This window comes from Lissotriton vulgaris, unplaced genomic scaffold, assembly GCF_964263255.1.
Source record: "Lissotriton vulgaris unplaced genomic scaffold, aLisVul1.2 SCAFFOLD_2917, whole genome shotgun sequence".
NCBI classification, from domain to species: domain Eukaryota; kingdom Metazoa; phylum Chordata; class Amphibia; order Caudata; family Salamandridae; genus Lissotriton; species Lissotriton vulgaris.
In genome coordinates this window covers 261738-289681 of record NW_028251486.1, presented here as the reverse complement: position 1 = coordinate 289681, position 27944 = coordinate 261738, and the positions used below count along the sequence as shown (strand labels likewise).

Genomic DNA, 27944 nt, shown 5'->3' with positions numbered 1-27944 from the left:
ACATGTGGGAATTGCAGGCCTGTCGATTGTTTTCGCTCATTTTTTGTATCACGATTGGCCTCATCGCAACTTTTTTTGTGTTCGTGTTTCGCATTTTTGCGGCGTCGTATTGACTTTATCGCAGACATTTGACGCGTTATCGTGAGCCTATCGCATGGTACCGCTGTGTTGACAATACAACGTTAACACTGCGTTATTTTCCTGCGATAGACTGCGATGTGAAGAGTTGCGTTAAGCTAATTTGGTGGTAATTATCACACGTTCTCGGGAAAATCCCCTTATGTTGGAAGAAAGTCTACTGATAGAATGTCCCCGTAATTTAGTGCGCCATCCAGAAAGTAGAAGTCATATTTTTCTTTACCACCTAACTCTAAATTCGACCCCTAATCTGTGTTTTCTACACTTTTTTAAACAAATAGGATTACACTGAGCCCTAGTGCTAAATTAGCCACTGTTTTCGGAGAAAGTACAGGGAACAGCAGTCTTTTACTGTGCACTCCTACTTTTGTTTGACTTCACATTTGTGTACAAAAGTGTTACCCAAAAATTGATATTTGAAAGTGTGAAAACTGTGAAGATACAGATTCAGCAAAATAAATGTCAAATACCTGCTTGTGTTTTCAGATTTGCAGTGGAAGTCTGGCCACGTGGCAGAGAGTCTCACAAACATGCCTCGCCACTCGCTGTACATCATCATCGGCGCGCTCTGCGTGGCCTTTGTCCTCATGCTCATCATTCTCATCGTGGGCATCTGCCGCATCAGCCGCATCGAGTACCAGGGCTCCTCCAGGCCTTCTTATGAGGAGTTTTACAACTGCAGAAGCATTGACAGCGAATTCAGCAGCGCCATTGCTTCCATTCGACATGCCAGGTATGTCAGGGGGTGGGCTTGGCAAGGATAAATGGCATTTCAGTAGATGATTTTTTTTTCACAACAAATTTTATTGATTGATTAGGCAAAGGCATAAGCACAGCTCTCCACAATCAGGAGAGTATTGCAAGTAGCAAGACAAGTCTCAGTATCATCACAAACCTAATCAATAAAAAAGAACAACCCCCCGTCTCCCCCCCACAACCCCAGCTACCCAACATCCCGGCTACCCACCCTAACCCGGTGCACCTGATCACAATAAGCCTTCATCATTTAAGTATATTACATTTAGGCATCTAGCGCCTCTTTAGGCCTGAAGGTCCTCCATCGTAGGTAACCCATCGTCCGGGTCTGCTGTAGGCTCTAGAGTCAAACCCCTGTAATCTGCCCACCTATTTCAGTAGATGATTGATTATGGTTCTGTCTACTGGCAGAGTTTCTACTGAAAAATAATAGTTAGGCACTGATCTAGCTGCCCCAGTACAAAACATAATGAAATTGATCTGATTTGCTAGTAGAGAGTTACTGTTGGGATTCTTGTATATTAAATTCTGTAGTGCCAGCTGCAACCTCTCAGTATGTAGCTGACATTTCTGCTTTTTCATTTTTAATACATATTTCTCCATGGGAATCTGTAGTTTATTCCCCATCACACATGCCTTTATTGTGCTTTTAAACCAGACAACTTTGAAGGAACATACTTGGAAAGAGAGGTGGGTTTACAATGATATTGGTCTTCATATTGTGGCTAGGCATCAGAATTACAGGAAGCTTATGTGATGCGTAAGATGTATAAAGGTCTCTTGTCTGCAGCATACAACAATATTAACAGTTGCCTATTACTGTAGTGTGTGGAGTTCATGTTTGTGTATTTTATCTGTTAACTTTATCTCTCCCATTTATCTCTGAGACCTTAATACAGTGTGATTCAGTGCTTGTGATACACTAGATTTCACATACAATAATAGTGTTATGTTTCTGAGTATTACCAAAGATCTGAAAAATAAACTAAATATCTCTCTGGTTCTTTATGATTATTTTTTATTGTAAACTGTAGTGTACTCACAGGCAGTGCCTTAAGAGGGATTTCAGATATAATGAGTATCTGAGTCCAAGGCTCTGAATCATTGAGGGGGTGAGCACAAGTGAGCTTGCATGCTACAGGATTGACTAAAATAAAAAACATCTTAAAGACTAGACCATGCTCACCCAGGCCAGCCTTTTTTAGTGCTCCTGCCCAATTATAGGTAGTCATTCTGTCGACTGTCTTGTGCCATAATCATGTCCCTCTTCCTTGCTGTTTTTGTTAAATATTAATGGTGTATGTGCAAAGCACAACTGCATAACAATCCCTGTTTCAATGCAACATGGCTACATTACTATGAGAGAGTGAATTCTGACTTAATTTAACTTCTCACTCACTGAAAGTTTCCATGAAATGGACTTGTGTGCTAACCGCTACTGCCCACCCTTTCAATTAAGGTCTGCCACAACATAGCTGGATTAAAAAAAACTCTGCGCGGTTAGATGCAAACATGTGTACTCATATGTGTGCACACATGTATCGGCTGGGCAAGTTTGACTACACCCTAAATCAGCACAGCGACTAGTATGTCACAGGTAGGATCTTGAAAAATTACTTATGGCCTCTGCGATCCTTATCATTTAATTGGCGATTCAAAAATACATTTCCCCTTTTCTCACTTGATTATAGTGTGGGACTGTAGTGCATTAGTCTGAGTCTGTAGTGCTTCACGACATGTCCATGGTGCTTAACTGTATTCACTCTGTAGATGAAAGCTGCACCAAAATAATAACTTTGCTCAACTTACAGAAACATTTAAAGTCAGTCAGTCAAATATCTATATTTCATTTAGATTCCGAAGCACACAAGAAACACACTTTGTATGTAGCTTGCAGCACTGGATGTGGAGGGGCTAGGAGGGGGGGGGGGGGGGGGGGGTTACTGTACATGGGGCGAAGACCATCCTTTCTCCTAAGGAGTGGTCGTTCCACAGCAACCCATTTTGGAGGGTCGTGTGTCTTGGCCAACAGGTGTGCTAGTTGCAAGAGGTGTATGGCCAGGGAGTAGTGTTCCAGGGACAGGAGTCCAATGCCACCAAAGGATAGATGGGCAGTGAGTTTGGATACGGCTAGACGAGGGTGGGCAGAGCCCCAGACAAAGGACTGTATCCGTGTCTAGGGGCACTGTGACGGGCAGCATCCCCAAGGTGTAGGTGAAACACAGCAGTGTTACCATTTGGACGGCTTGCACTTGTCCCCACATGGAGAAGCCCAGGATAGACCACTTGTCAAAGTCGATTTTCATTTGTATGATTAGTGGTGTCAGATTGTCTGCAACCATACTCTCCAGCCCTCTGTTCACTCGGACTCCGAGTTATTTGAGTCGGTTTGCTTTCAAGCGGAAGGTGTGGTCTTGGATTGCGGCCTTCGTGGTGCCTGTGGAGAGTCATAGGGCCTTGCTTCATCCCAGTTCACTGTGAAGCCTGATATGGCCGCAAATCCGTCAATGGTCTCTAGAAGTGCCGGTACGGAGCGTGGGAGATCTTTAAGGGTAAGGAGGATATCGTCGGTGTATAGGTAGATTTTGTATTGTCCTCCCGCAATGGGCATACCCGCTATCTCTGGTGAGTGGCGGATAAGGGCAGCTAAGGGTATCATGGCAGGTAGGAACAGGAGGGGGAGAGTGTACAGCCCTGACGGGTGCCTTTTCGAGTCGGGAATGTGTCAGGTAGGAAGCCCCCACAGTTAACCTGAGCTACAGGGCAGTTATAGAGTAGTCAGACTTTTGAAATAAACTGATCCCCCAAGCCAAAACGTTTCATGGCGGCGCAGCAATATTCCCAGTCAATATGGTTGAATGCCTTTTCAGCGTCTTAGGAGAGTTCTACCGCAACTTCTGGTAGGTCTTTTGCAGCCCATAGCATGTGAACCAGAGTACGGAGGTGGTTTCTGGAAGAGCGGCCCTGGACGAATCCGACCGGAGTGTTATGGATGAGAGAGGAGATGACTTTTTCGCAGTGGGGCTGCTAGTATGCTAGGATTTTAATATCTCTATTTAAGAGGGAGATAGGGTGATAGCTAACGCTCGAGAGCGGGTCCCTTCCTGGTTTTGGGATGACCACGATCACTGCTCTGTTAGAGATAGGACAGAGGATGTGGTTCTATCAGCCTTTTGCAGGACAGCATGGAGAGTGTCAATTGCCTCTTCTACCGTCCATTTGTAATATTCTGCCTGAACCCACCTTCGCCTGGGGATTTATGAAAGGGGAGTTTGGCAATGGCTACTGCAATTTCCTCCTTACTTATTTCCCCCTCTAGTAGGTCCCTGCCATTATGTGACGGCTGTGGCAGTTCAATACTCTCTAGGTATTTGGCCAGTTGTTCCTTATTGGCCGGAGCTTCCGGGGTATACAGTTTCTCATAAAATGTGGCAAATTCATTGGCTGTGTCTTGGGGATGGGTTAGGAGTGCTCCAGTCCTAGTTCGGATCTGGGGGATAGCCATTGCGGTCGCTCGTTGCCTTCCCTGTGCCGCCAGTAGCCTCCTGTTTTTTTCCCTTGCTCATAGTGCCTACCTCTGAGGCATTGAAAGACATACTTAGCTTTGGATGTGTAACGGCCATTGAGAGCCATACACGCTACTTTTAGGCAGTGGCGGTTGTGTACTGAGAGGTGGGAGGTGTAGTGGTGGGTGAGGGAGACGATCTGGTCTTCTAGTTTAGAACGAAGGAGAGCCGCTCTATTGTTGGCCACCACCGCATCTCTTATTTGTTGTTCTCTGATGGTTGCTTTAGCAGATGCCCACAGGGTTCTGCTGGAGGTCACTGATGTCTTATAGTCTGTGAGATAAGAAGAGTCTGCCTTCAGTTTGGTTTTGTCCTGGGGAGAGCGATATCTCTGGACATTTAAACTTCAGGGTTTGTGGCCCGGGAAGGAAAGTCCAATGCCAAGAGCTATCAGGACCGGGGAGTGATCAGAGAGTGAAGCTTCTAGTATTCAGGACACACCCACGAGTGCGATCACTGACTGGGATATGAGGAAGTAGTCTCGGCATGCCTGGTTTCTCTGGACCATCATTAGGAAAGTGTATTCCCTGTCCGCTAGGTGGAAGAAACGCCAGTGGTCCACAAGGCCATGGTCTGAGGTTATATCACCCATCAGGGCTCTGTCCCTCTCGTTACCGTTGTCCAAGGGGCCTGTTTTGTCCAGCACCGCATCACAAGCAAGGTTCCAGTCTCCTCCAATGATGTATTGGGTTGCCCCTATCTCCACAATCAGATGGTTCAGGTGCAGGAAGAAGGAGCGTTTATTCTCTTTTGGGGCATACACTGAGCCTACGCACAGGGATTTGTCACCTAGCTTCAGCTTGACAAATGTGTATCTGCCATTGGGGTCAGACCAAGACTTAACAATGGAGATGGGTATAGATTTGCAGATAAGGACAGCTTGCACTTTCACACTGCTGTGAAATGCTATTCCCACCCATTCGCGGCGTAGCTTATTAGACTCCAAAGCATCTAGGTGCATCTCCTGTAGGAGAGCGAAATCCACCTTTTTTGTCCGGAGGTAGGAGAGTACTTTCTTGCACTTAATGTAGTGGGTGAGGTCGTTAACATTCCATGAGATTATGCGGAGTGGATGGGAAGGACAGGGGTGGTCATTACAATTTGAGTCTTGAGGGGTGGATGAGTGCGTCTGGTCCTGTACGAGTAGCACAGATGGGTAGGGATGTCTGTGTTCATGGGGGATGGGGCGTAGTTGGGGGGTTGATGTGCCTCCTTGGTGTAATGTTGGCCGAGGGGCAGCGTCAATAGATGTGAGGTAGGACGAGGGTGGGGTCAGTACGAAGAGGGGCCAGGGATCGGGTGGGGAATGAGTGGGAAGGAGTGGGAAGGGAAGAGGTGAGGTTAAGAGGGAGGCAGGTGAAGGGGAAGGTGGAGAGAGGTCAGGCAGGGGGAGCGACACATGGGTAACGTTGTTATCGGGTGTCCCTCAGTGATATGGGGAGGCAGTTGGCCAAGTATCTCTCATTTAGGTGTGGAGCAGAGGGCTGAGATTTGGGGGTAAGGGAGAAGGCAGTGGGGAGAGAAGGGTAGTGAGGTCAGGCACAGGTAGCGTGACTTAAGGGATGTAGAGCTGTGCCCTGAGAGTCTAAGCTTTTGGGCTTCTACGTGTCAGGGGTCCCTTCGGGCAGCAGAATCCTCTAGAGAACATTCCAGTGGGCCATTTTTGAATTTGTTGCCATTTTAGCATGCGGTGGGGAGGAGGAAGGATTCAGTGTCTCTTGCAAAGGTGGGTCCACCACAACAACTGTTGTGCGAGTGTCTCAAAGCCTACTGGTGTGTGATTGCTGGCTAGACTGGCATGGCATGAATGGGCAGAGAGGGCCCAGGGGGAAGACATTCAGTCAGAGGCAGGGCCAAGGCTGCATGCTTAGGTAGGGACGCTGGTCCAACTGTATCGTCGCAGGAGGCACAACGGAGAGGGGCTGGTCCAGGCATAATTGCGCCTCAAATGTCACGGAAGGTGCGAAGCACAAGGATTGGGGTAGGGGAGGATATCATGGTCTCTTTATCGGCTGACAGGCTCATGGGCTCATGGTCAGACGAGGTAAAGGGAGGGAATTGTGTGGTCTCTGGGGTCAGTAAGGCTGCGGGATCTGGGACGTATGCGGTCATGGCTGCCGCCTTTAACCTGGGTTTGGGAGAGGAGGGAGGTGGTGGATCACGGCAGGCGGCTATGTAGAGGGAAAGGGCATTATGATCGTTCAGGGCAACTTGGCTATTGGGGGCCTGGTGTCACCACACGCTTGATAATGTGGGTGTGTGCAGTCAGGTCAGGACGATGATGTGGGGAGGGTATACTCGAAATGAGGCATCCCATGGAGAACAGGCAATGCATGGCATGTTGAGCATATAGGCTACTGGCGGCATTCAGACAAAGACAACAGTATGAACATTTGTAGATAGAGAGGAGGAAAGAGAGAGAAAAACAAAATGGAAAAACATTGTATAACAAGTAGTCAGGTACTCAGCAGTCCATTGCATGCATTCATCAGGCATCCAGGCGACAATCTTCTTCACCTCAGGCAGGAAGAGGGGACCCTGGCAAGCACAGCTCAGGATACTTCTGCATCCTCTGTGGTTTCGGGGGAGCATGACTTGTTCCTGACATGCTCCCGCAAAAGAGCAGCCACCGCTTGGAGGGCCTGAGTCCTGTCTACCAGGGAACGGGCTCTTCTATCCAGGCCTCTGCCCCTGAAATGATAGTCTCCGTAGTTACACCAGGGTCCACCAGAAACTGATGGGAGGGACAATGTTGGGTGGAGGGAGCTGTCTCCCAGGGCGAGGGTGGTTTGATCCATGTCCTGGGAAGTAAGGCTTTCCAGGAAGAGCCAGAGGTCCTCTGGGTCATAGAAGTCCTTGGAAACTCCCTCCTTGGTGGTCTGAAGGTATGCGGGTTTGAAGAGTCCATACTTAATGTGCAGCTGCTTAAAGAGAGGCCTAATGGAGAGAAAGGCTATACAGTGTTCATTGGTTTCTTTGGAGAAGTCTGCATCTATCTGGATCTCGTGGCTCTCATATGTATGGTGTCCATGGATGCGGGCCACTGCGATCAATTGGCGGTCTTGGTCATGGCACAAGAAGTAAGCAATGTGTGGTTGTGGGCTCAGAGGAGTTCCTTCGCGAGGCGGCCCTATACGGTGGGCTCTCTGCATCTCCAGTGGCGGATCAAAGGTTAGGCTGGTGAGTTTTGGCAGGATGGCTACAAGGAAGGCTTTGACTTCGGGGCCTTCCACGTTTTCTGGTAATCCAAAAAAACAAATATTGTCCCAGCGACTTCTATCTTCCATTTCCGTAAGCTTGCTACAGAGATAGAGGAGTTCTTGGTCTCATTCTGCGATAGTTACGACAAGCCTCAATTATAAGAAATACATTAAGCCAGACCATCCATACGATTCTGAAATTCTGCAATGTCTGCGCAGATGGACTTGGTTTCTGCAGTAAGGGCGGATAAGGACGTCTCCATGCCCTCTAGCAATCAGCCCACAGCTGAGATTTTATGAAGTATCCATTCCATAGTGGCATCCAGGGAAGAAGCTATGGCAGGCTGGGCAGTGCTCAATGTCGGAATAGTGTTGTGAGCGCTGAGGGTGGAGCAGCTCTGTTTTGCTGTTTCCGTGAAGAGAGGAGAGGAGCGGTTTTGCTGGTTTGCCTGTCGTCTTGCCAGAAGGCATCCCTTAATCACTCATCAGGGCCTTGATACAGGTGGGCAAGCTTTTCCGTTGGCATCCCTCAGCTAGTGAGTTTACAACGGGGTGTACCCTAAAAACTCTCTGACCTGGGTCAGTTAACGTTGGTACGTGTACAATGGTCAGGGTCTATTGATCAAAACCAAGAATTTATCATAGAACCTTTTGCAATCATACATTATTCAGAGATTACTTCTGTGCAGTACAAAAAAACATTTATTTCAACATTTTGAGAAAAGTGTAATTTGTATTGTTCAAAATAAGTACCACAAGCAAAATGACAGACAAGAAACCAATTGTTTCATTGGATCAAGTAGAAAACAGGACATAAGTCTCAATTAGGTTCATATGAAATAACGCTCTTGTGGATACGGTTCCCAAGTTTTCGCTCCATAGTATACACTTCAAATGCGCTCAAAAGTGACAAGGAAAAGAGACAGTTAGAGGGGATGGGTGTGGTTGGATACAGGTGGGGACTGGGTAAAGGGTGTTGTGACCTTATTACAATCACAGTGGTTTATGATGCAACCTTTACAGACTAATTTAGTTCATTAGTTCCATTTCCTTCTTTAACATAGGATCAGTATTACTCAATTGGTTGCTTCCTATGTTAGGAGGGTGAAATACAATCCGGTCTACGTTTCGACCCCCGGAATAAGGGTTGATTGAAGCCTCATGCTGGGGTCTTCTTCAGGACTTAGGGGTACAGGAGCGCCTAAAGATGATGCAATTATAGAGAGGACTGTATCAAAAACTGGAGTATGCGGAGCACTAGTACTGCAACTAACTCATTAAAAAAGGGAGCTTCTTACTTATTGTAGGGCCGTCCAGTGGCCTATTGAAGTTGGACCATCATCGGTTCCATAGTGGTAAGTGGTGACCTAAAGGTATTTAAAAATTGGAGGCATAGGTTTGAGTACTGGGTTAATTAAGTAATCCTATGAGCAAACGCTCTCAGAAATGACAAAGGGGACACTTACTGGGACATCCGCGGTTTTCCAATCATCCTAATCATTGCTGGATACTGCCTGGATACTGCCTGGATACTGCCCCCAGGCAGTATCCAGCACCTGCACCTCGCGGCTTGCTCACTCGCAGCTTGGCAGCGCTGTTGAAAGTACTCGCTCAGATGAAGTCCTGACGGTAAGCGGCAGACTATGCCCCCAATAAGGAATCCCATACTCCTCGAGTATTTTCTACCTTATTGACAAATATCTGCTTGCTTGGATACACGAGCTAGACTTGTTTTAAATGTCTAACCATAGAATTACTTGGAGACACTGGACCAAGTAACTAATTTCCAGTCCTGTCTTATAGATGTCTCTAGACCTAAGTATGAACTAGAATACACATCTGTGTCCTTCATACCGATATAAACTATCCCCTTACACTGTATTAGGACTCGTTTACATTATACGAAACCTTTTCTTTTAATCTTCAGAAACGTAAGCATCTCGACGAGCGAAGAAATGGAAATGATCCAATGATTAGGATGATTGGAAAACCGCGGATGTCCCAGTAAGTGTCCCCTTTGTCATTTCTGAGAGCGTTTGCCCATAGGATTACTTAATTAACCCAGTACTCAAACCTATGCCTCCAATTTTTAAATACCTTTAGGTCACCACTTACCACTATGGAACCGATGATGGTCCAACTTCAATAGGCCACTGGACGGCCCTACAATAAGTAAGAAGCTCCCTTTTTTAATGAGTTAGTTGCAGTACTAGTGCTCCGCATACTCCAGTTTTTGATACAGTCCTCTCTATAATTGCATCATCTTTAGGCGCTCCTGTACCCCTAAGTCCTGAAGAAGACCCCAGCATGAGGCTTCAATCAACCCTTATTCCGGGAGTCGAAACGTAGACCGGATTGTATTTCACCCTCTTAACATAGGAAGCAACCAATTGAGTAATACTGATCCTATGTTAAAGAAGGAAATGGAACTAATGAACTAAATTAGTCTGTAAAGGTTGCATCATAAACCACTGTGATTGTAATAAGGTCACAACACCCTTTACCCAGTCCCCACCTGTATCCAACCACACCCATCCCCTCTAACTGTCTCTTTTCCTTGTCACTTTTGAGCGCATTTGAAGTGTATACTATGTAGCGAAAACTTGAGAACCGTATCCACAAGAGAGTTGTTTCACATGAACCTAATTGAGACTTATGTCCTGTTTTCTACTTGATCCAATGAAATAATTGGTTTCTTGTCTGTCATTTTGCTTGTGGTACTTATTTTGAACAATACAAATTACACTTTTCTCAAAATGTTGAAATAAATGTTTTTTTGTACTGCACAGAAGTAATCTCTGAATAATGTATGATTGCAAAAGGTTCTATGATAAATTCTTGGTTTTGATCAATAGACCCTGACCATTGTACACGTACCGGCATCCCTCAGCTGTCAGACAGCAGGTGTGGGTGCACATGGACAGCCTCAAGTTACGGGGGATGTGTATGTCAGCCAAGTGGTCTGGGCAAATATGTCTCCTGAGGTCTCAGGTAGGAGGAGGGGTGGTATGCTCCACTGTAGAGCTATCCATGGTGTTCAGGAAGCCCTAGCAGTATGAGGTGGTCTTGTTAGGATACCGGAGGCTCTTCAGCAAAAGGGCCTGAGCTTCCAACAGTTCTGGCGAGAGGGGGGATCTGGTAGTGTCTCTAACTTTTCAGAGTGTGTATGTGCAGTGTCCTCGCCAGGGGGGGCACCCTGCGGGTGTCCGGAGGCCTCCCTCTCCGTACTGATCCTTGGTTGTCATGGCAGCCCACCTGCGAGCAGTGTAGACCGGCACCAATGGACACTCCCCTCAGAAGGACAAGATGGTATGGCAGGGTCAGAGGTCTGGGGCATCCGGGGCGCGCAACGGGCAGTGAATGTTTGCCTGTTCAACCAGGGTCTGACAGCTCTGGCGGCGGGTCACCGCTCCATCCTAGCACCCACGGGCGTGTCCTTCAATACATCTTCCAGTGTAGGGTCCACCCCAGCAACTACGTGTGTATTGTTGTGCCACTTGCAGAGTTCGCTGTATACTGAGAGGGGGAAGGTGAGGTAGAAGCTCCCTCACTGTGGAGTTAGTGAGACATTCGGGGTTGACCCCATCAGGGTGGGGCTCAGCGTTTAAGTTTGCAGAGTGGGGGGACCGGTAGCACCAGCATCCCCACTAGTAGTGCACCCATACAACGTACCTTGCTATGTGTGGTCCGCAGTGTGGGAGGCTCAGGAGGTCTCCTTGCTCCACAGTGCATGCCGGAGGGGGCTAGCCCGAGTGGAGGGTCTCCTCTGCAGGTGATTTTGCTGGATTCTGAGTGCTCCGTTCATCCACTCCTTCGGGACCCGCCACCGCAATTCAGTGGGCAGGGTTGCTGCTGCCCGTGGGCCTTGGCCGCTCCTCCGGACCCTCCGGTGTTCAGCCCCAGTGAGCTAGGAGGAGGGGGAGGGGCGGGGGGTTGAGCCTTCCTGATCCAAATCTCCTAGATCAGGTTCTGGAAGCCCCCCAGAGTAGGAGGTGGTGCGGCTGGAGGGGACGGCAGCTGTGAGGTTCCGCGCAGGCCCACAACTTGGGCGGGGGAGTTGCCTACTGCAATATGTGGCTCGATCACGCGGAGTAGGCCCAGGTCAGGTCCCAATTGCGGTGGTCGGATTGGAGCTCTTCTCCAAATTCAAAAACACCCACACCGGCTTCCAAGTACCTGCGGCTACAAGGAGCCAGCAGGCACAACTCAAATAGGGATCTTCGGAAGCCCTCACCGCCTTCTGGGGTCCTCTCTGACACGAGCTCGGGATTCAAGCGGCCATTGCCATTTGTGGCCAGATCATGCCCCTCCCCCCGCTTTCAATCTCAAACTGCTTACTACATTAGCCTTCCCGGTCAAAACGCACACAGGCTGATGCCCCTGAGTACATTTCTCTCATAAAATTGATAATGGGGCCTGCAATAACCATCTTCGCCACAATGGACCACAACTTAGAATGAGAGCCATAATCAAATGCAGCTGAATATCCATAAAAGCAGAAATAACCTGTCCCGAGAGAAGCTCTGGGTTCAGGCAAGCCAACACCTCTGATTGTTTGCTGTAGAGGAGCCCTGGGAAAAACGTAGGTTTGTCCACCTCAAGGAAAAAACGATTTTTGGTGGCCAACACTGGCTTAGGAACCACAGTTCTGTTACTTTTTAATAAACCCTGCCCCCCTAGGGAGCCAGGCATGGTCATTAAACCCTGAAAAAGTCAGTGAGCCATTTACCAATTAATAAAGAGGCAATGATATAATCAATAGTGGTGCCTCTATCTGGGTCCCTAAAGGTGCTAGCCAAACACACTCTGGGAATCCACCTTGTTATTTATTACTAGATTTATTTTTAGCAGGAGACCATTCAAAGAGTCCCCTTATTCGGTGTGTTCAAAATGAAATTATGACTCTCCTTCATTGTCCTTTAGTCCACTAGCAGATTTTTAAAGCCTTGGGCAGTGATGGACATTAAAATCGCCCATCTAAATTACATTGAAAACTTTGGAATGGTGGGATTGGATGGTCCTCAACTGCGACTCTAGTGAACACGCTACCTCGGCCATATTTCCGGTACAGCGGTTATTGCAAAAGTAAAAAATTAAAAGATGCAAATCTTTGCATGTTTCACAAAACCAAACAATGGAAGTAAGGGGAGACACAGTAAAATGTACACACTCTTTCCAAGCAGGTGTTCAAAATAAAATTGAGGAGGACACCTTTTGCTCTATTTGCCCCAGAAGGCATGGCAGGGGAATGGAAAGAACGAAAACCATTTAAAACAAGCACTGGCGTTGCCAATAGGTCTCGCAGTAGGAAAGTTGGAGCTATTACAATTACAAATAATGCCTTTTTTTTTTGTTTTCATTTTAAAAACATAAAGGGCTTTGTCATTTACAAAACCAATAGCTCCAACTTTCCTACTGCGAGACCTATTGGCAACGCCAGTGCTTGTTTCCTAATACAACCACGATGACATGCTTCTCTGGCACCTGATAGTTTGCTGCATATGACTGAGGCCTGTTGCTCTTTTTCGTGTTGGGCAGGGTCTTGGTGATATATTTTACAGTTTCCTGCTATATCAGGCCACAGTGACTTGCTCTGTTTACACTTGGTCATGGTGAAATTCTCCCTTTGGAAATGGTCTCTTTGTGCACAGTTCCTAGAGACCTGCTCTTCTGGCACTTTGCTTCTTGTTGAGCAGGATCCCAGTGACCACATGTACCTTGTCTAGCGCCTGTTCTCTCACTGCACTTGGAGGTTCTGGTAAGATCTATTTCAGCCTGTCTTCTGCACATGTCCATGGCGACAGGCGTCTGCTTATGGCCTGTTGCACAGGCAATGACCTCAGCTTGCACATGGCCCTGTATCTTTTTCACAAAATTTCTCACTTCTCTGACTGAAGTGACATGCTAAGTCTACACATGATCGCATGTGACCTCCTGCTGCACAGGTCCTGATGACCAGGTCATCTTGCACACGATCTGCTACCCTGTGACCCACGTATCTTCTCTCTTTGCAAATGACCTATAGAAGCATAGAAGCATCTATGACAGGCTTCCCAATAACTCGCTCCTTTTGCATAGAAGCTCTCTCACTCTCTCTCTTTCCTCTTTCGGGTGGATAGCAGCAGGAAGTCATGACGCAAGGCACGAGCCCGTCTGCAGACTCGAGACGGGATCAAGCGCGCGCTGGGAGATGCACATTTACTCGCTGCTATCAGCATCGTTGTGGCGCTTTTACCAGGAAATCATTAGCAGTTCAGCTGCGCCGGAAAGAAATAGGTTGTTCTTAATTAATTAACAAGAAATAGTGTTCTAAAAGTATTGCCTGTATCTTTTTCACAAAATTTCTCACTTCTCTGACTGAAGTGACATGCTAAGTCTACATGTGACCCACGTATCTTCTCTCTTTGCAAATGACCTATAGAAGCATAGAAGCATCTACGACAGGCTTCCCAATAACTCGCTCCTTTTGCATAGAAGCTCTCTCACTCTCTCTCTTTCCTCTTCGGGTGGATAGCAGCAGGAAGTCATGACGCAAGGCACGAACCCGTCTGCAGACTCGAGACGGGATCAAGCGCGCGCTGGGAGATGCACATTTACTCGCTGCTATCAGCATCGTTGTGGCGCTGTTACCAGGAAATCATTAGCAGTTCAGCTGCGCCGGAAAGAAATAGGTTGTTCTTAATTAATTAACAAGAAATAGTGTTCTAAAAGTATTTCAAATCAAACGATTTGACTATTGTTTGCCAAGTCAACAAGGGAGAGAACAACACGGGGAAACTGAAAGTACGGCCGGCCTGCGGCCGGCCATGAATAATTAGGGGAGGAGAGGCCGGGAAACTGAAAGTCAGCATCGTTGTGGCGCTGTTACCAGGAAATCATTAGCAGTTCAGCTGCGCCGGAAAGAAATAGGTTGTTCTTAATTAATTAACAAGAAATAGTGTTCTAAAAGTATTTCAAATCAAACGATTTGACTATTGTTTGCCAAGTCAACAAGGGAGAGAACAACACGGGGAAACTGAAAGTACGGCCGGCCTGTGGCCGGCCATGAATAATTAGGGGAGGAGAGGCCGGGAAACTGAAAATACGGCCGGCCTGTGGCCGGCCATGAACAATTAGGGGAGGAGAAGCCGCAGAGCGCATGCTGGGCGAAGCCCTTTGATGTGCTGTGCGGCCGTGAATGCGCGTGCTTGTTTGGTCACGTGATTCACATGAACTTAAAGAAAACCGCAGGAACGAAGCCCTTGGTTTGACGAGGATTTTCAAGACATGAATTCTCGCTCCGCTCGCGCGCATTGATAGGTCGCGAGACCTAAAAAACGGGGCTCTACCTCACATGTTTCCTGCAACCATATCGCATCGCACCTACCAATTATCCTCACCCATTCTAAATTTTCCAAGTTCCTCCTCATACCCACAATTTTCCAGGATACAAATTTCATGGCCTTGTCTGAGCCTGCAGATCTGTCCTCGAATTGGCCTCTCTGTACTCGCCCCCACTCCCCCCCCATTTAGGCTTTCGCTCCTTATCACAAGGGCGATTTGAGAATAACCCTGCGATATACTGGGAGGGGGATTTTGCAGAGGGCACAGGTGTTTCTTCAACAATAGGTGGACAAGGATAACAAGTGCTCACTTCCACAGGGCTACTAGCAATCGAACCTGAATACACATAATCACCCCCCCCACACTAACTCTTCAACACGGGGCCATAAAATACTAATTAAAGTTGGGGCGTAAACCCACGTTTGGCAAATCAGTCAGGGGAAGGAAACAAATCGAGGTAGGAACAGCAGAGCTCCACAGATCTGGATAGCAAAAGCCCTCGCCTGCCCCCTCACACTTTGTAAATGTTGATAAAGATAGCCCAATGGCACAATATTGATTTTCCCCACCCAGTGTATTAATTCATGCACCAGATTGCAGTAGGCGATGAACTAAGCCAGGGTATTTGTAGTTGATTACAACACAGTCCCCGTTAAATTGTTGTCTAACCCAACCAACCTGCTTGATAAACAGAATGTCACTAAAATCTCTCATTATAAAGTCAGAGTTAGAAAACAGAAAGACAAGTGGAGTCCCGTAATAACAAGTCAGTAGATTGGACTGAAGGGTCAATATATAAATGTTATTAGGGATTTCCTAATAGAGATCACTGGACCTATCTGAATTGATATTGTTAAAGGACAAAGAGCCAGAGGTAAGAGGTTCTACAATTACAAGCTTATGTGTCAATACTTTAAAGCACCAACTTTCTTTTAGTCATAGAGTCTTAACATTTGATACACAATTCTTGCATGCACTTTGTAAATAAGGTTGTTCTCAAAAAGTTGAAAGTAAAAACCATATGTAAATTTGTATTATTATTAGTTTGCCATAAAAACTTGTCATGACCACAGTTGATTAAAAACATAGAAAAAAACACACATTTGAATTTACTACTTCAGTCATAAAATACAAAACATAATCTTTAAAAATGAATCAAACATATGGTATAGAAGACAGCCAATACAGACCTCGTTTTTAAGTTCGCAAGTGTGTTGCTCCCTTGTAGACTACAAACACGGTACGTCTGTTAACACGGCTACATATGGACAGCATTTAGGCGGAAGATTAGGGCATTACTTGTTAGGAAAGGTCATTAATACCTGGCACATCTCCTGATAGAGAAACAGCCCACGCCTCAGATCTTCTTTGGGTCCCCACACTATTAGATCCTGCAGGCTGAACACCCACCTCATTCGTAGAAGAAGACTGGGCATTCTTAGCGGGTGTAGGACCTCGCATGATGATATGGCATGAGGCAGGATCAGTACTCAAAGGGGAAACCCTGCTAAATCCTTTGTCTCGGGCAGGGATAACTGAGCAATAGCATCCTCCAGATGTTGTATCAGAGGCATTAGAGGTTAGATACAGTCAGCCACTGTAGCTTTTACTATATCCAGCAGCCTAGACCAATCAATATTGACCACAGCACCAACAGCACCACCAGGGGTAAAGGTGCCATTTAAATAACGTGGAAGGCCAGAGGTCAAAGGACCATTTGAGCAGAATGGAGCAGACTCTAGAGGAGTGGACTCAGACGGCTTTTTCCAAGGGGACCACTAACGATGGAGCCATTCACGCTATTTCTTAGAGGGACAGAATTGGCTACAGCAGACCGCTGGACTGGTGTTTGGTGAATCGACCAATTAATCAGTTGGTCTCGTAAGACAGGCTCGGAACCATCCTCCCATACTGCTGCCATCTGGTCATCAGCTGTCTGAGGAGGGGAGGGGCTAGAGGTCTCACCCAGGTTGAAGGATAGGTGTAGCTCTGCTGGATCGATTTCTTTTGCGAGGACGCCCGCTGCCCTTGTTAAAAGAGTCAAGAGTTGTGACAGTTCTGCCAACCTGTTTAGTGTTCACATCCCCCAGTCTTGGTCCCCAGAAAGCTTTCTCTTTACCATGATATAACTAACAGATACAATGAAGTGCTGTAGTGGTGTGAATAAAGCACTAACTGTTCCTCACCACCTGACCATGCTGGATCTTGGTTCCGTGCGAAGTCAGGAACCCACGCTCTCTCCACAAACGTCCAAAACTATGAGCCACACCAAACGCATACTGGCTATCGGTATACACAGTCACTTGTTTTCCTTTGGACAATACGCACGCTCTTGTTAATGCAATCAACACCGCTGCTTGCGCTGAATTATGTGTGAGACGTGCAGCTTCAACAATCGTATGCAAAGTCGTAACAGCATATGCCGCAGTCGTATCACCATGCGGAAGCTTGAAGCACGAACCATCAACCCATAAGGTACCATCGCATTCTGCAAGAGGAGTGTCCCTAAGGTCTATCCTCCCTTTCGTTTCTTCCTCTGTCCTAAGGAAGCAATCATGCTGTTCAGAAACATCTGTCTCAACTGAAATCGGCAACAACATAGCTGGATTCAACGTGTTGCATCTCTTTATATGCACATGACTCGCTAACAGTGTCAATTCGTAACCTGACAACCGAGCACTAGTTAAGTGCTGTGTCTTGGTACGATTCAATAAGGTATCCACTGCATGTGGAACCATCACAATCAGTGTATTGTCCATAACTAAACCAGCAGACTGTCGAATCGAGACAGCTGCTGCTGCTGTAGCTCTCAAACAACTCGGCAACGCTCTAGCTACCGGATCCAAAGTCGACGAGAAATCCGCACATGGACTTTGCTTATCGCCAAACTGTTGAGTCAAAACTGACAATGCACATCCCTCTCTCTCATGGACATAGAGTGTAAAAGGCTTACTGTAGTGGGGGGTACCCAACAAAGGAGCCTAACACAACGCATCACGCAATTCTGAAAAACTCTTGTGACATTCGTCAGTCCAAGGAATAGGATTAGGAGTATCCTTAACAGTAAGAGCTATCAAAGGTTTCGCAAGAAGTGAAAAATTTGGGATCCACTGTCTACAATACGATGTAATACCCAAGAAAGCACGCACTTCTCTCTGTGTCGTAGGCACACTCATTTTTGCAATCACTTGAATTCTTTCTGGGGTCAATCTTCTTCCCTCCTTCGATAAGAGGTGACCTAAGTAGGTTACTTCTTGTCGACAATATTGCAACTTCGAAAGAGACACCTTATGATGGAAATCAGACAAGTGACGTAACAACGACAAAGTAGCCTCTCTACAAATCTCTTCATTGTCAGCAGCAACTAACAAATCGTTGGCATACTGAATAAGGGCAGCACCATCAGGTAAGACAATCGTATCAAGCTGTGTTTTCAAAGCCTGACTATAGATCGATGGACTCTCGCAATAGCCTTGAGGAGCGCGCTTAAACCGGAAACTTCGGCCTCCTAAAGAGAAGCCAAAAATATCTCTACTCTCCTCAGCAATCGGGATGCTGAAGAAAGCATTCTTCAAGTCAATCACCGAAAACCAAGTAGCAGAAGCTGGAATCAAAGTCAGTAAAGCAGTGATATCTGGTATTGCGGAACTACAATCTTATTCACCTCGCGAAGATCAATCACAAACAGGAGGCTGTGAAGAATCAGTTCTTTTCAGAACAGGCAAAATCGGACTATTGCACACATTACTTCTCGTTTCCTCAATCACACCTTTCTCAATCAGATCATAGATGATCGCCAAAAGTGCTCTTTCACCATCACTGGAAATGCGATATTGCGGAATGCAAGGTAATCTAGCATTCGCTTTCAACTTCACAACATATGGCGGAATCTCTAAGAGACCTATATCATTAGGACCAGTAGCCCAAAGAGAATCAGGAAGAGAAGACAATTCTGCTGGAAGTCGATCTTTAGACAAATACATCGGGGAGATTACTCTATTACCCAAGGTAAGATGTACTCCTGAAGGAGAACAATGTAGCGTTGCATACAATCTCTTCAACAAGTCCAATCCCAACAAGTTCTCACCACAACCTGTCGTCAGATTGAGGGGTGCTTCGAAATCACAAGGTCCAACAGAAAGAGACAAAGGACTAGAAATCGGATTACTAACCGGGGCGCCAGAAAAACCTACTGAAACATTTGTTAAGCCAGACAAAGGTGCGCCAGGGAGTTTAGAGTGCATGATAGAACTCTTCGCAGCACCAGTATCCAACAGAAAAGGTTCTGACACACCTGATGCAATCACTTCAACATAAGGTCCACTCTGATCTACTGGAACTGAAACAACTCCCTCTCTTTGTCTATGGCTGTCCTAGCAATCATTACCATCCATATTCTCACCTTCAACGTAATAATCGTCCGCATAGTACTGAGCTGTCCTACCAGATGCACCATTCTTCTGATCAAAGCTATTCATAGAATTCTGTGGAGGCAAAGAAGGCGCATTCTGAGAAAACACACCACGTCCTCTACCTCTAGGAGCTTGCTGAACACCTCAACCTCTCACACCAGAAACACCATTCGTGTGCTGTAACAGAACCGGACAATTATTCTTGAAATGACCCTCTTCTTTGCAATACGCACACTGATTAGGGCCTACGGGAAAACGCTGTTGAGAAGACTCGAACCTTTGTGAGTTTCTCTGATATTGCTGAGGTTGCTGACAATCGCGCTGATTACTACGAGGCGGATAAGCTTGCTGTAGAAGAACTTTAGTCTTCAATTCCTTAGTCTTCCTATCCGCTTTCTCTATCTCGTCCTTATTTCTATTCTCATAGTACTGGGTAGTAGCCAAGATCTGTGCTGATGTAGAAACAGCCCAAGCACTTTCAGAATCCTTCAACTTACTGCACAATTCGGGAAGCAAATTATGGACAAACTTGTCAACGAACAACCGTTGACCACCTTCCGTACTCATGTCCTGACCACTATGGTCGACAAACGTCTCTTCGAACCTAGTGAAAAAGTCGGACACGCTTTCATCTTTCTTCTGCTTACACGCAGACAATTTGTCCCAATTGACACGCATAGCAAGCATCAAAGTCTTTATATAATCAATAATTCTACCAGGGAGTTCAGCAATCACATCCTCGGGTTTAGCACCACCTACTTGTCTTGCATCTGCAGCTCTAAGATTATTCCATGTATCACCTAATTCCTGTGCATGATCCGTATGACGAATCTTCCCCATATAGGCTGTGGAACAACATTCCCAAACAACATGTCTATATCAGCCAAATTCATAATACATGAATCCGCAGTTTGAGATAGCTCCTTATAGTACCCTGTAGAATTTTTACGTGGATCAGGCAAAGTCTGCTTAAGGGCCAAAACTTCAACTCGCTTCCATGGAACATGTACCCAAACACGCTGAAAATGAGGCGGAACAGGTGGATTAGCAGCTGCATCACCCGGTCTCCAAACTGGGAGAACCTCTCGCATTGGATATTGACGCGCCTTTCTCCTAACTGAAGAATCGGGCTCAAACAACGGCTGAGAAGGAGACTCACTCCTAAACGACAACAATGTTGCAACTGCTCATTCAACATTAACACCCACTATAGTTCCCTTCGCAAACTCAGACTGCACACGGAACAACTCAGGCGGAGCTCGTCCTAACTCATTATCTTCCCATTCTTCACGAAGGAAAGTACACATTATGTTGAAAACATATCTCTGCTTCGGTGCTTCCCATTGACGGAAGACATTCATAACAGACTCTAAATCATATCTCAAAGAATGAGTAACCCATTTACGCGCTAAATGATCCAATACTTCCCGCTCATCGGGACCAGGCAATTGGCTACGCAATTGTGTACGCACTGAAGCAGGGGTCATATCAATGACCCAAAGAGAGAAGACAAAAGAACAGCAACAGTGTCAGTCATTCTCTGTTGAACAGAAGGAGAAGTTGACAAGAGAACAGGAGACAAAGCAGACTGAGAGGAAACCAACGTAGGAACGGTAGAAGAAGAAGTAGCAAGTACAGGAGACAAAGTTGTAGGAATTGGAGGTGAAGTAGGTAGCAAAGTCGGCGGCCCTTGAGAAGGCTGCGCCAAAGGAATAGGAGCCAACTGAAGAGGAGCTGGCTGTTGAGGAACCACGGGAGGCAAAGCAACTGGAGGCTGTGCAACTAAAGGCGGCGGAGGTGCTGTAGCACTCTGCACATAAGGGGGTGGCGAACTCAACAAATGTGCCATCAAAGGGTCTTTCTCAAGGTTTTTCTTTGCATCTTGCTGTTGAGGTGGCAAAGCTGGATAGCACTTATCTATCGCCAGTTTACGTTGCCTGAGCAACTGTTTGCTTTCTTGTTCTTCTTCGTTATTTCTAAACTGTACAGCAGCTTGCATTATCGAAATACCCTTCTCTCTTTTATTGTTCTTCGCTAGTTTAATTTCTTTCTGTTTGGCTTCCTTTCGCCATAGGCGGAAAGAGTCAAACATCGCCGGCCGGGCTTTCTTCTTGAACAGTTTAACTTCTAAATTATCTAAAATCTCAGTTTCATAACTACCATATTGGGGCCATTTTAGGACACCATCCTTCCTAGTATACCTAATCCATACTTCATTATACGTGATGGGGCCCACGCCATGTTTTAAATAGAGCTCATAGGTCGGAGTTCCAATCGGAGGCACCGGACACGAGTCCTCCAATCGGGAATCCCTATTACAACCACAACAAAATATCTTTCCAAGTCTGCTAAGACCAGGCTTCTTCGCTCACTAGTCTAGCTTCAAACTTCAAGGGAATATCAAAAACGATAGTCTCGTGAATACACGAGTCCCTCGGCTTTGGGTCCTGCAGGTACCAAAGAATCCCAAGGGATACCAAAACAAACTAAGGACTGGGAGACGCTCCACTCATACTTAACTGAAATATCGATGACGTCGCCAGAAGACCCGTCTATCGTCTCGCTTTACAAATCATCAAAAGGCTCCAAGACAGGGCGACAGTCAGGGCAGCAGTCCTTCGTAGCCGTCGGAATACGGGGAACTTTGCAGCAAAGACTTTCGGACCACGACGACATACAGGGGTCGATGAAGTGGCAGGCCTTCCTCCAGAATATTCACACGAAGCTCCTCACGATCGTCAGGCTTGGACCGGTACCGCTGAAGTCGCCCCAGAGTTGGGCGCCAACTGAAGAACCGGGTTTTTAGAACCGAGCGGCGCCAGGGGAAACGCCTAAAGTCTTCGGATTCACCTGTCTTGGAGTACAGAGACACGGGATACTTCTTGGTGACGTCAAAGATCAGATTTATTAGCTGCAGCCAGTAACAGAGGTCCTGAAGTACAACACAGTGTATGTTCTTAGGAGACTGCTCAAATTCATAGAGCGAGACATCGTCTTTTATGCCAAAAATCACATTCCTGGCCAGCATCAATTACTTACAAACTGACCAGTCAGAGGATGACATTTCAAATGTATCACATAACGACAAACCCACTTTCAGTTGTCCAGCCCACCAGAAATGACAAGACAAAATCCAACATTCTTGCTCGAACAGGCCGGACGGACCCATCATAAAAGACCTCAACCCAAATCAATAATTAAGCCATAAAGGAAGGAGCAGAAACAGATGAGAAACAAGATAGAAGGGTGTGTGCGTGTGCCATAAACTAAGCAATGTCCTGCTCTTTGATCTCTATCTGACCAGCTGCCTGACAAGGAACTGGTTTAGCAAGTTTAGCCTCAGGCAACAGGTTCAGTTCACTCAGGTCAAACAGAAGTCAGCACAAACTCAAGCTAAGGTGCATGTGTCCCAAAGACTTGTTTGGCCACAGTCATCAGCCTATGTGAGGGCATCCACACACAAAATGGCTGCCGTACACAAAATGGAACCCGAAGGTTCAGATGAAATCCCTTAGTACGCAGTGTATCCATCAATCGATCATGACGAAAACACTCGTACATACCGCACTCATCATTTGCGGTCCGCTGATACCAAAATCGTCACGATACGACGACCTTCATTGAACAGGTTCAGAATTCACGGAACCTCACCAACTCGACCGAATCTTGTCATGGACCACGCATTTGAGCCAAAGAGTTAGATTAGAAAGTACCAGACAGTGTATTTTCTGACAGGTAATACATATGAACTGGGTAGCGTCTTTTTGAGGCTTCTCAGCTGCCTTTAAGCAGGTTGTTTCAGTCAGGATTGACCCATCAGTTGTAGTTGGTGGCAGTGCCACATTACATTTTACCAGTTGAAAGGTATGGGATGCCAGAGCCTGGGTACCCTCATGGGTGATTAGTCATGATTTAAAAGTACTGATTGATTGACTGATTGATGCCTTTTCTGGCTCAGTGACTAATTAGACTAACATGGGGTCCGGGTGACCAAAGAGGACTCCTTCATCAATCCTTCATATAGTCCTCTGTGAGCCCTAGCTTTAGGAATGAGCAACAAGTGTAGGTTGTTTATTAATCTTAAGAACTTGAAGTGAATCATTCATCAAATAGTCATTAAGGTAAGTGCCAGAATATTTTAACCAAAATATCATCTTATAGAAACAATAGGGGCTATTCACATTTAGTAGTGTTTTTAGTAGTACTACAATAGTACTACTAAAGTACTACATAATGCTAATCACAAGCCTAAAATTGAAAATCTCCAAATCCGCCTCTCCTATCGTTTCTATTGGAAGATCCTCACACATGAAAGTTTATTACTCAGTCGTAAATGTGGGAGGGATCAAGGGGAGTGGCTAGAAAAAAGGGGCATACCTACTAGTACATTGGACGGGTTTAGAAATGAGTACGGAGTGGGTTCATGGAGGGTTTGGAAAGGGTTAGGGAGGGATATGCATCCACCCACAAAAGAGTAAACCATTGCTATTCACAAACAGCACTTCTAAAGTTACTACACCCAACTCGAGACCTAAAACAGTACTAAATCACTCCAACTCAGAACTGGGGTAAGTCCAGCACTACAAATGGCCAACCACTGTTATTACAACATCCTCCCATAGCAAATAATGGAGATAGGGACTTGAAATAAAACATCAGAGGAAACGATGCTAAGTTAAATTAGATTATTAAAAATATTTGAATATATAATTTATTGTTTAAATGAAACTAAAAAGAAAGCATCTTATTTATTAATTAATTATAACATATTTTAGCACGTAAAAAATAATTTATATATATATAAACACATGCATACATATTATTCTAACATTAACTTTTAGTAAAATATAATTACATTTTTAAAATGAATACTGTACATCACTTAATACTTATTAATGCATAATAAAAACAAAAGGCCTTATTACAATGTCAGTCGGAGTTGTCTCAGACCGACACCGTCTCAGACTAGGGACCGACCAACCTGAGGTCGGCGATTCCGACCGCCTGATTATGATGCGACCAAACACAGTTTGGTTGGATACTGACTTTTCTTTATGGATGCTTGTGCCACTGCCATAAACTGGCCGTAATACAGGCTCCTATAAGAAAAGAGGGGGGCGGTGTAAAACCCTGCACCCTCTGGCAGGCACCCCTTGGTGCCTCTCACACCATGAAGGGACCTTGAACCTTGGACCTTGTGGCAGGAACCCCTTTGTGCCTACCTGGCACACAGTGCAGGGTTTTCCATGGGGGTACCCTAGGTACCCCCTCGACTACCAACCATAGGCCGCAGGTGAAGGGATCCCTGCTAGGGGCCCCCAAAATCGTTTTCCGACAGCCTTTCCACATTGGAAAGGCCAGCACGGAAAGGCTGTGGGAAACCAACATTGGAATCCCGACAGCTGTAACACCATCAATTGAGGATTATGGTGGAGTTCCAACTGGATGGAAAACTCAGAGAACCGGTCGGAACCTAGTCGGAATGACCAGCCGGTTTACGATCTGACCGACATCATAATCATTTGGTCAGAACGCAAACTGACCGTGTCGGTCAGAATGCCTCTGGCCATCGGTCAGATGCTTTCCGACCGACATCGTAATCGGCCCCTTTATGTTTTTTTACTTAAGGCAAGAATTAATTTTTTTATTTTAACTTCAAAAAAATAAGTTTCATTTAATATAATATATTTACATTAGTTAAAGTTAATAGTATTGCAGCATGTTTTTACATTTTGTTCTACATTTTTAATAAATAAATAACATGAATTTACATTAATATTTAACTTTTTTTTTTTTTCCGAGTTGAATACACTTTTTAACTTTTCCCTATACTTTACCACTGGAAGACTCCACAGTGAGGGTGGAGATCTTCCCATGGTAAAATATAAGGAGCATTAAAAATGTTTGTTATACTTTATAATATATGAGTTACAATATATGTTATGTTAAAAATGAATCAAAAATATGTTTATTCATGTACTTTTAATGTAGAACAAAAAAAAACTACAGCAGTATTCACCTAATTTTGATGTAAATATAATTAATATAAAATATTTTAAGTACATTCAAAATGAACAATTATTATTATTTTTTTTTTTTATATTTTAAACAACGTAATTTAATTTAACATTATTTGCTATTGGGTTTTATTTTAAGTCCCCAACCCCCTTATTTCTATGGACGGTGTTGCAATATCAGTGAATATCAACGTGGTGCTGGACTTACCACTGTTTTTTTTAACTGAGGTAACTTTCACATGTAAATTTGGGACACGTATGAGTCAACACATTTGAGAATCTATCTACTCATTTTTTGTGAATAGGCAAAAGTAGCATGGTTACTCAACAGAGTAAGAGTAAATTACATGTGAAATGACTACCAAGTGTACGTTATCTTTCTGAATAGCCCCAAATGTGTCCTAATGTAATTTACTACAATATAGCTCCATTTAAGCCAATAAAAAATCTACACCCAGTTGGGACATATTTTGGGGAATGAAATTTAGGACTCAAGTGTATTAGACTATATTTTTTTATAATGCCATCCCGTTAATTTATCCTCCTATTAAGAATGTGTGTATATGAATTCATTTTGACATTTCAGCCTAATGACCAATTTGAAAAGACACATTTAATAAAAATGGTACTTGACCTCATTGTAACTCTTCCATTATTCATCAATTTTAGAATATTGCTTTAATCTCGTTATGAGGGTTGTGCATAACATAATAAGATAAAACAACTGGGTAATAGAATAAAAACATGTAAAGTTTTGAGGTAGTGAACTCCTTTATGCATTTTTTTACTGATGTGTCACATTTTCTCACATTCCAAGCTAGTTTGTTTCCTGTGACCAGCGGTCAATGTACCCCCTAAAGGATGCATTTATTTATTGATGGGAGAGAAGTACAATAGCATTCTAGTAATTTAAACATTTTCAGGTGTGCCGCATCTGGATTTCATAATCATAATATCCATAATCTCTCTAACCTCCATAACCTCCATATGATGTTTGTGGAATGCTCATATTAGCACAAGCCTCATGGAAACATCAAGCAAAAGCACCGCCCACTGGAGGAAATTAAAGAAACACTGCCGATTGGACCACATGTCCCAGAATGCAACTATAAAAGTTCTCAATTGGAGGATCAAAATTTAAATTAGGACATTAGGCTGTGGACACCAGCGATGTGTAAGGTGCAGGCTTACCTTTGCTAAAGGTCTTTGGAGACCGAAATGCGTCAGGACTGCCATGCTGCTTCACCAATTAAGAAATAAAGATCTGTAAACAGCAAGTTACGAGTGCAGCTCAACTTCTTTCCGTCAATGAAGAATATGTTAATATATATATGTGACCAAGGGCCCACGGGCCCGAAACGCGTCGTGCTGTTGTTGCCTCACCTGCACATTAAAACTTAACCCGAAGCCAGATCCTGTGGTCCGTTTCTCTCTTTGTTCTTCGCCGATCCTGGGTGATTGGAAGTAGCGTGTGTAGAGACACTCGGTGTATATATATATATATATATATATATATATATATATATATATATATATATATATATACCCAACAACGAAAACTCCAATATTTGTACGCTCTCAGGAATCAAACACAGTCCAAGAGTGCAAGTAGAACCTTGGTTTTAATCACACAACGCGTTTCGGCGACTTGCCTTGATCACGTGATCAAGGCAAGTCGCCGAAACGCGTTGTGTGATTAAAACCAAGGTTCTACTTGCACTCTTGGACTGTGTTTGATTCCTGAGAGCGTACAAATATTGGAATTTTCGTTGTTGGATATTGACTTTCCGGTTGCTTCGCCGGAGTGTACGCCACTTGTCCACGGGTCACCGCGTTGCAGCAGGAGCAGCTTTTTGTTGGTATATATATATATATATATATATATACTGCAATAGTTGAAACGCATTGGTGACGTTTGGTGGAATGCTGATGATAACCTAAATACATTTGGAAACAAAGCGCCCAGAAGAGCAGCATAATCTCTTTTTGTATTTGCAATATTGTAGGGTTTGTAGCCATACCCCAATGACTGCACCAGCAGGTAGAATGCACCGATTTCACAACCACTTTGCTGTAGGTTTCAGCATAAGAGGTGGCGCTAAGTATCATAGGAACTTGTAAGACTCCAAACTGCTGCGGAGTTGAAAAAGAGATGCTAATCTCCTGCGTTTGTACTACACATTTGAAGACATGTATAACCAAGAAACTTTCCACTTCAAAAATGCCTTGGGACATTCTTTGGTGGTGTATACCAAGGACAGCCTCATGGAGATGGTGTGCATATGTCCTGGGTTAAAAGCCTTTCATATTGATGCAACCCTTCAACTGATTTAACACTCAGTAGAGTTGGGACTCAAGACTGCTGACAGTGTTGGTGAGGGCTGAAACTCAAACCCCAAACCTCCTTACGTAAGATAGCTGCCGACGCCGCTTCCTTTCTGCCCGGAGGTGCCTTCATTACCTCGCTGGGGTTTCCGCTGAGTGGGAAGCGAGACTGCTGATGATGCTGGTGGGGGCTGAATCACAAGCTAC

At 45.1% G+C, this 27944-nt stretch overlaps 1 protein-coding gene across 1 annotated transcript in view; it reads left to right on the top strand.

The window, feature by feature from the left end:
- Positions 1–630: 630 nt before the first annotated feature.
- The window catches only part of LOC147662874 (delta and Notch-like epidermal growth factor-related receptor), a 47024-nt gene continuing 19710 nt past the window's right edge, over positions 631–27944 (top strand). Inside the window, exon 1 of the mRNA XM_086950830.1 lies at positions 631–871. Within this exon, the coding sequence (XP_086806956.1) occupies positions 669–871 (203 nt within the window). The 5' untranslated portion in view covers positions 631–668. The remainder of the gene's footprint in view (positions 872–27944) is intronic.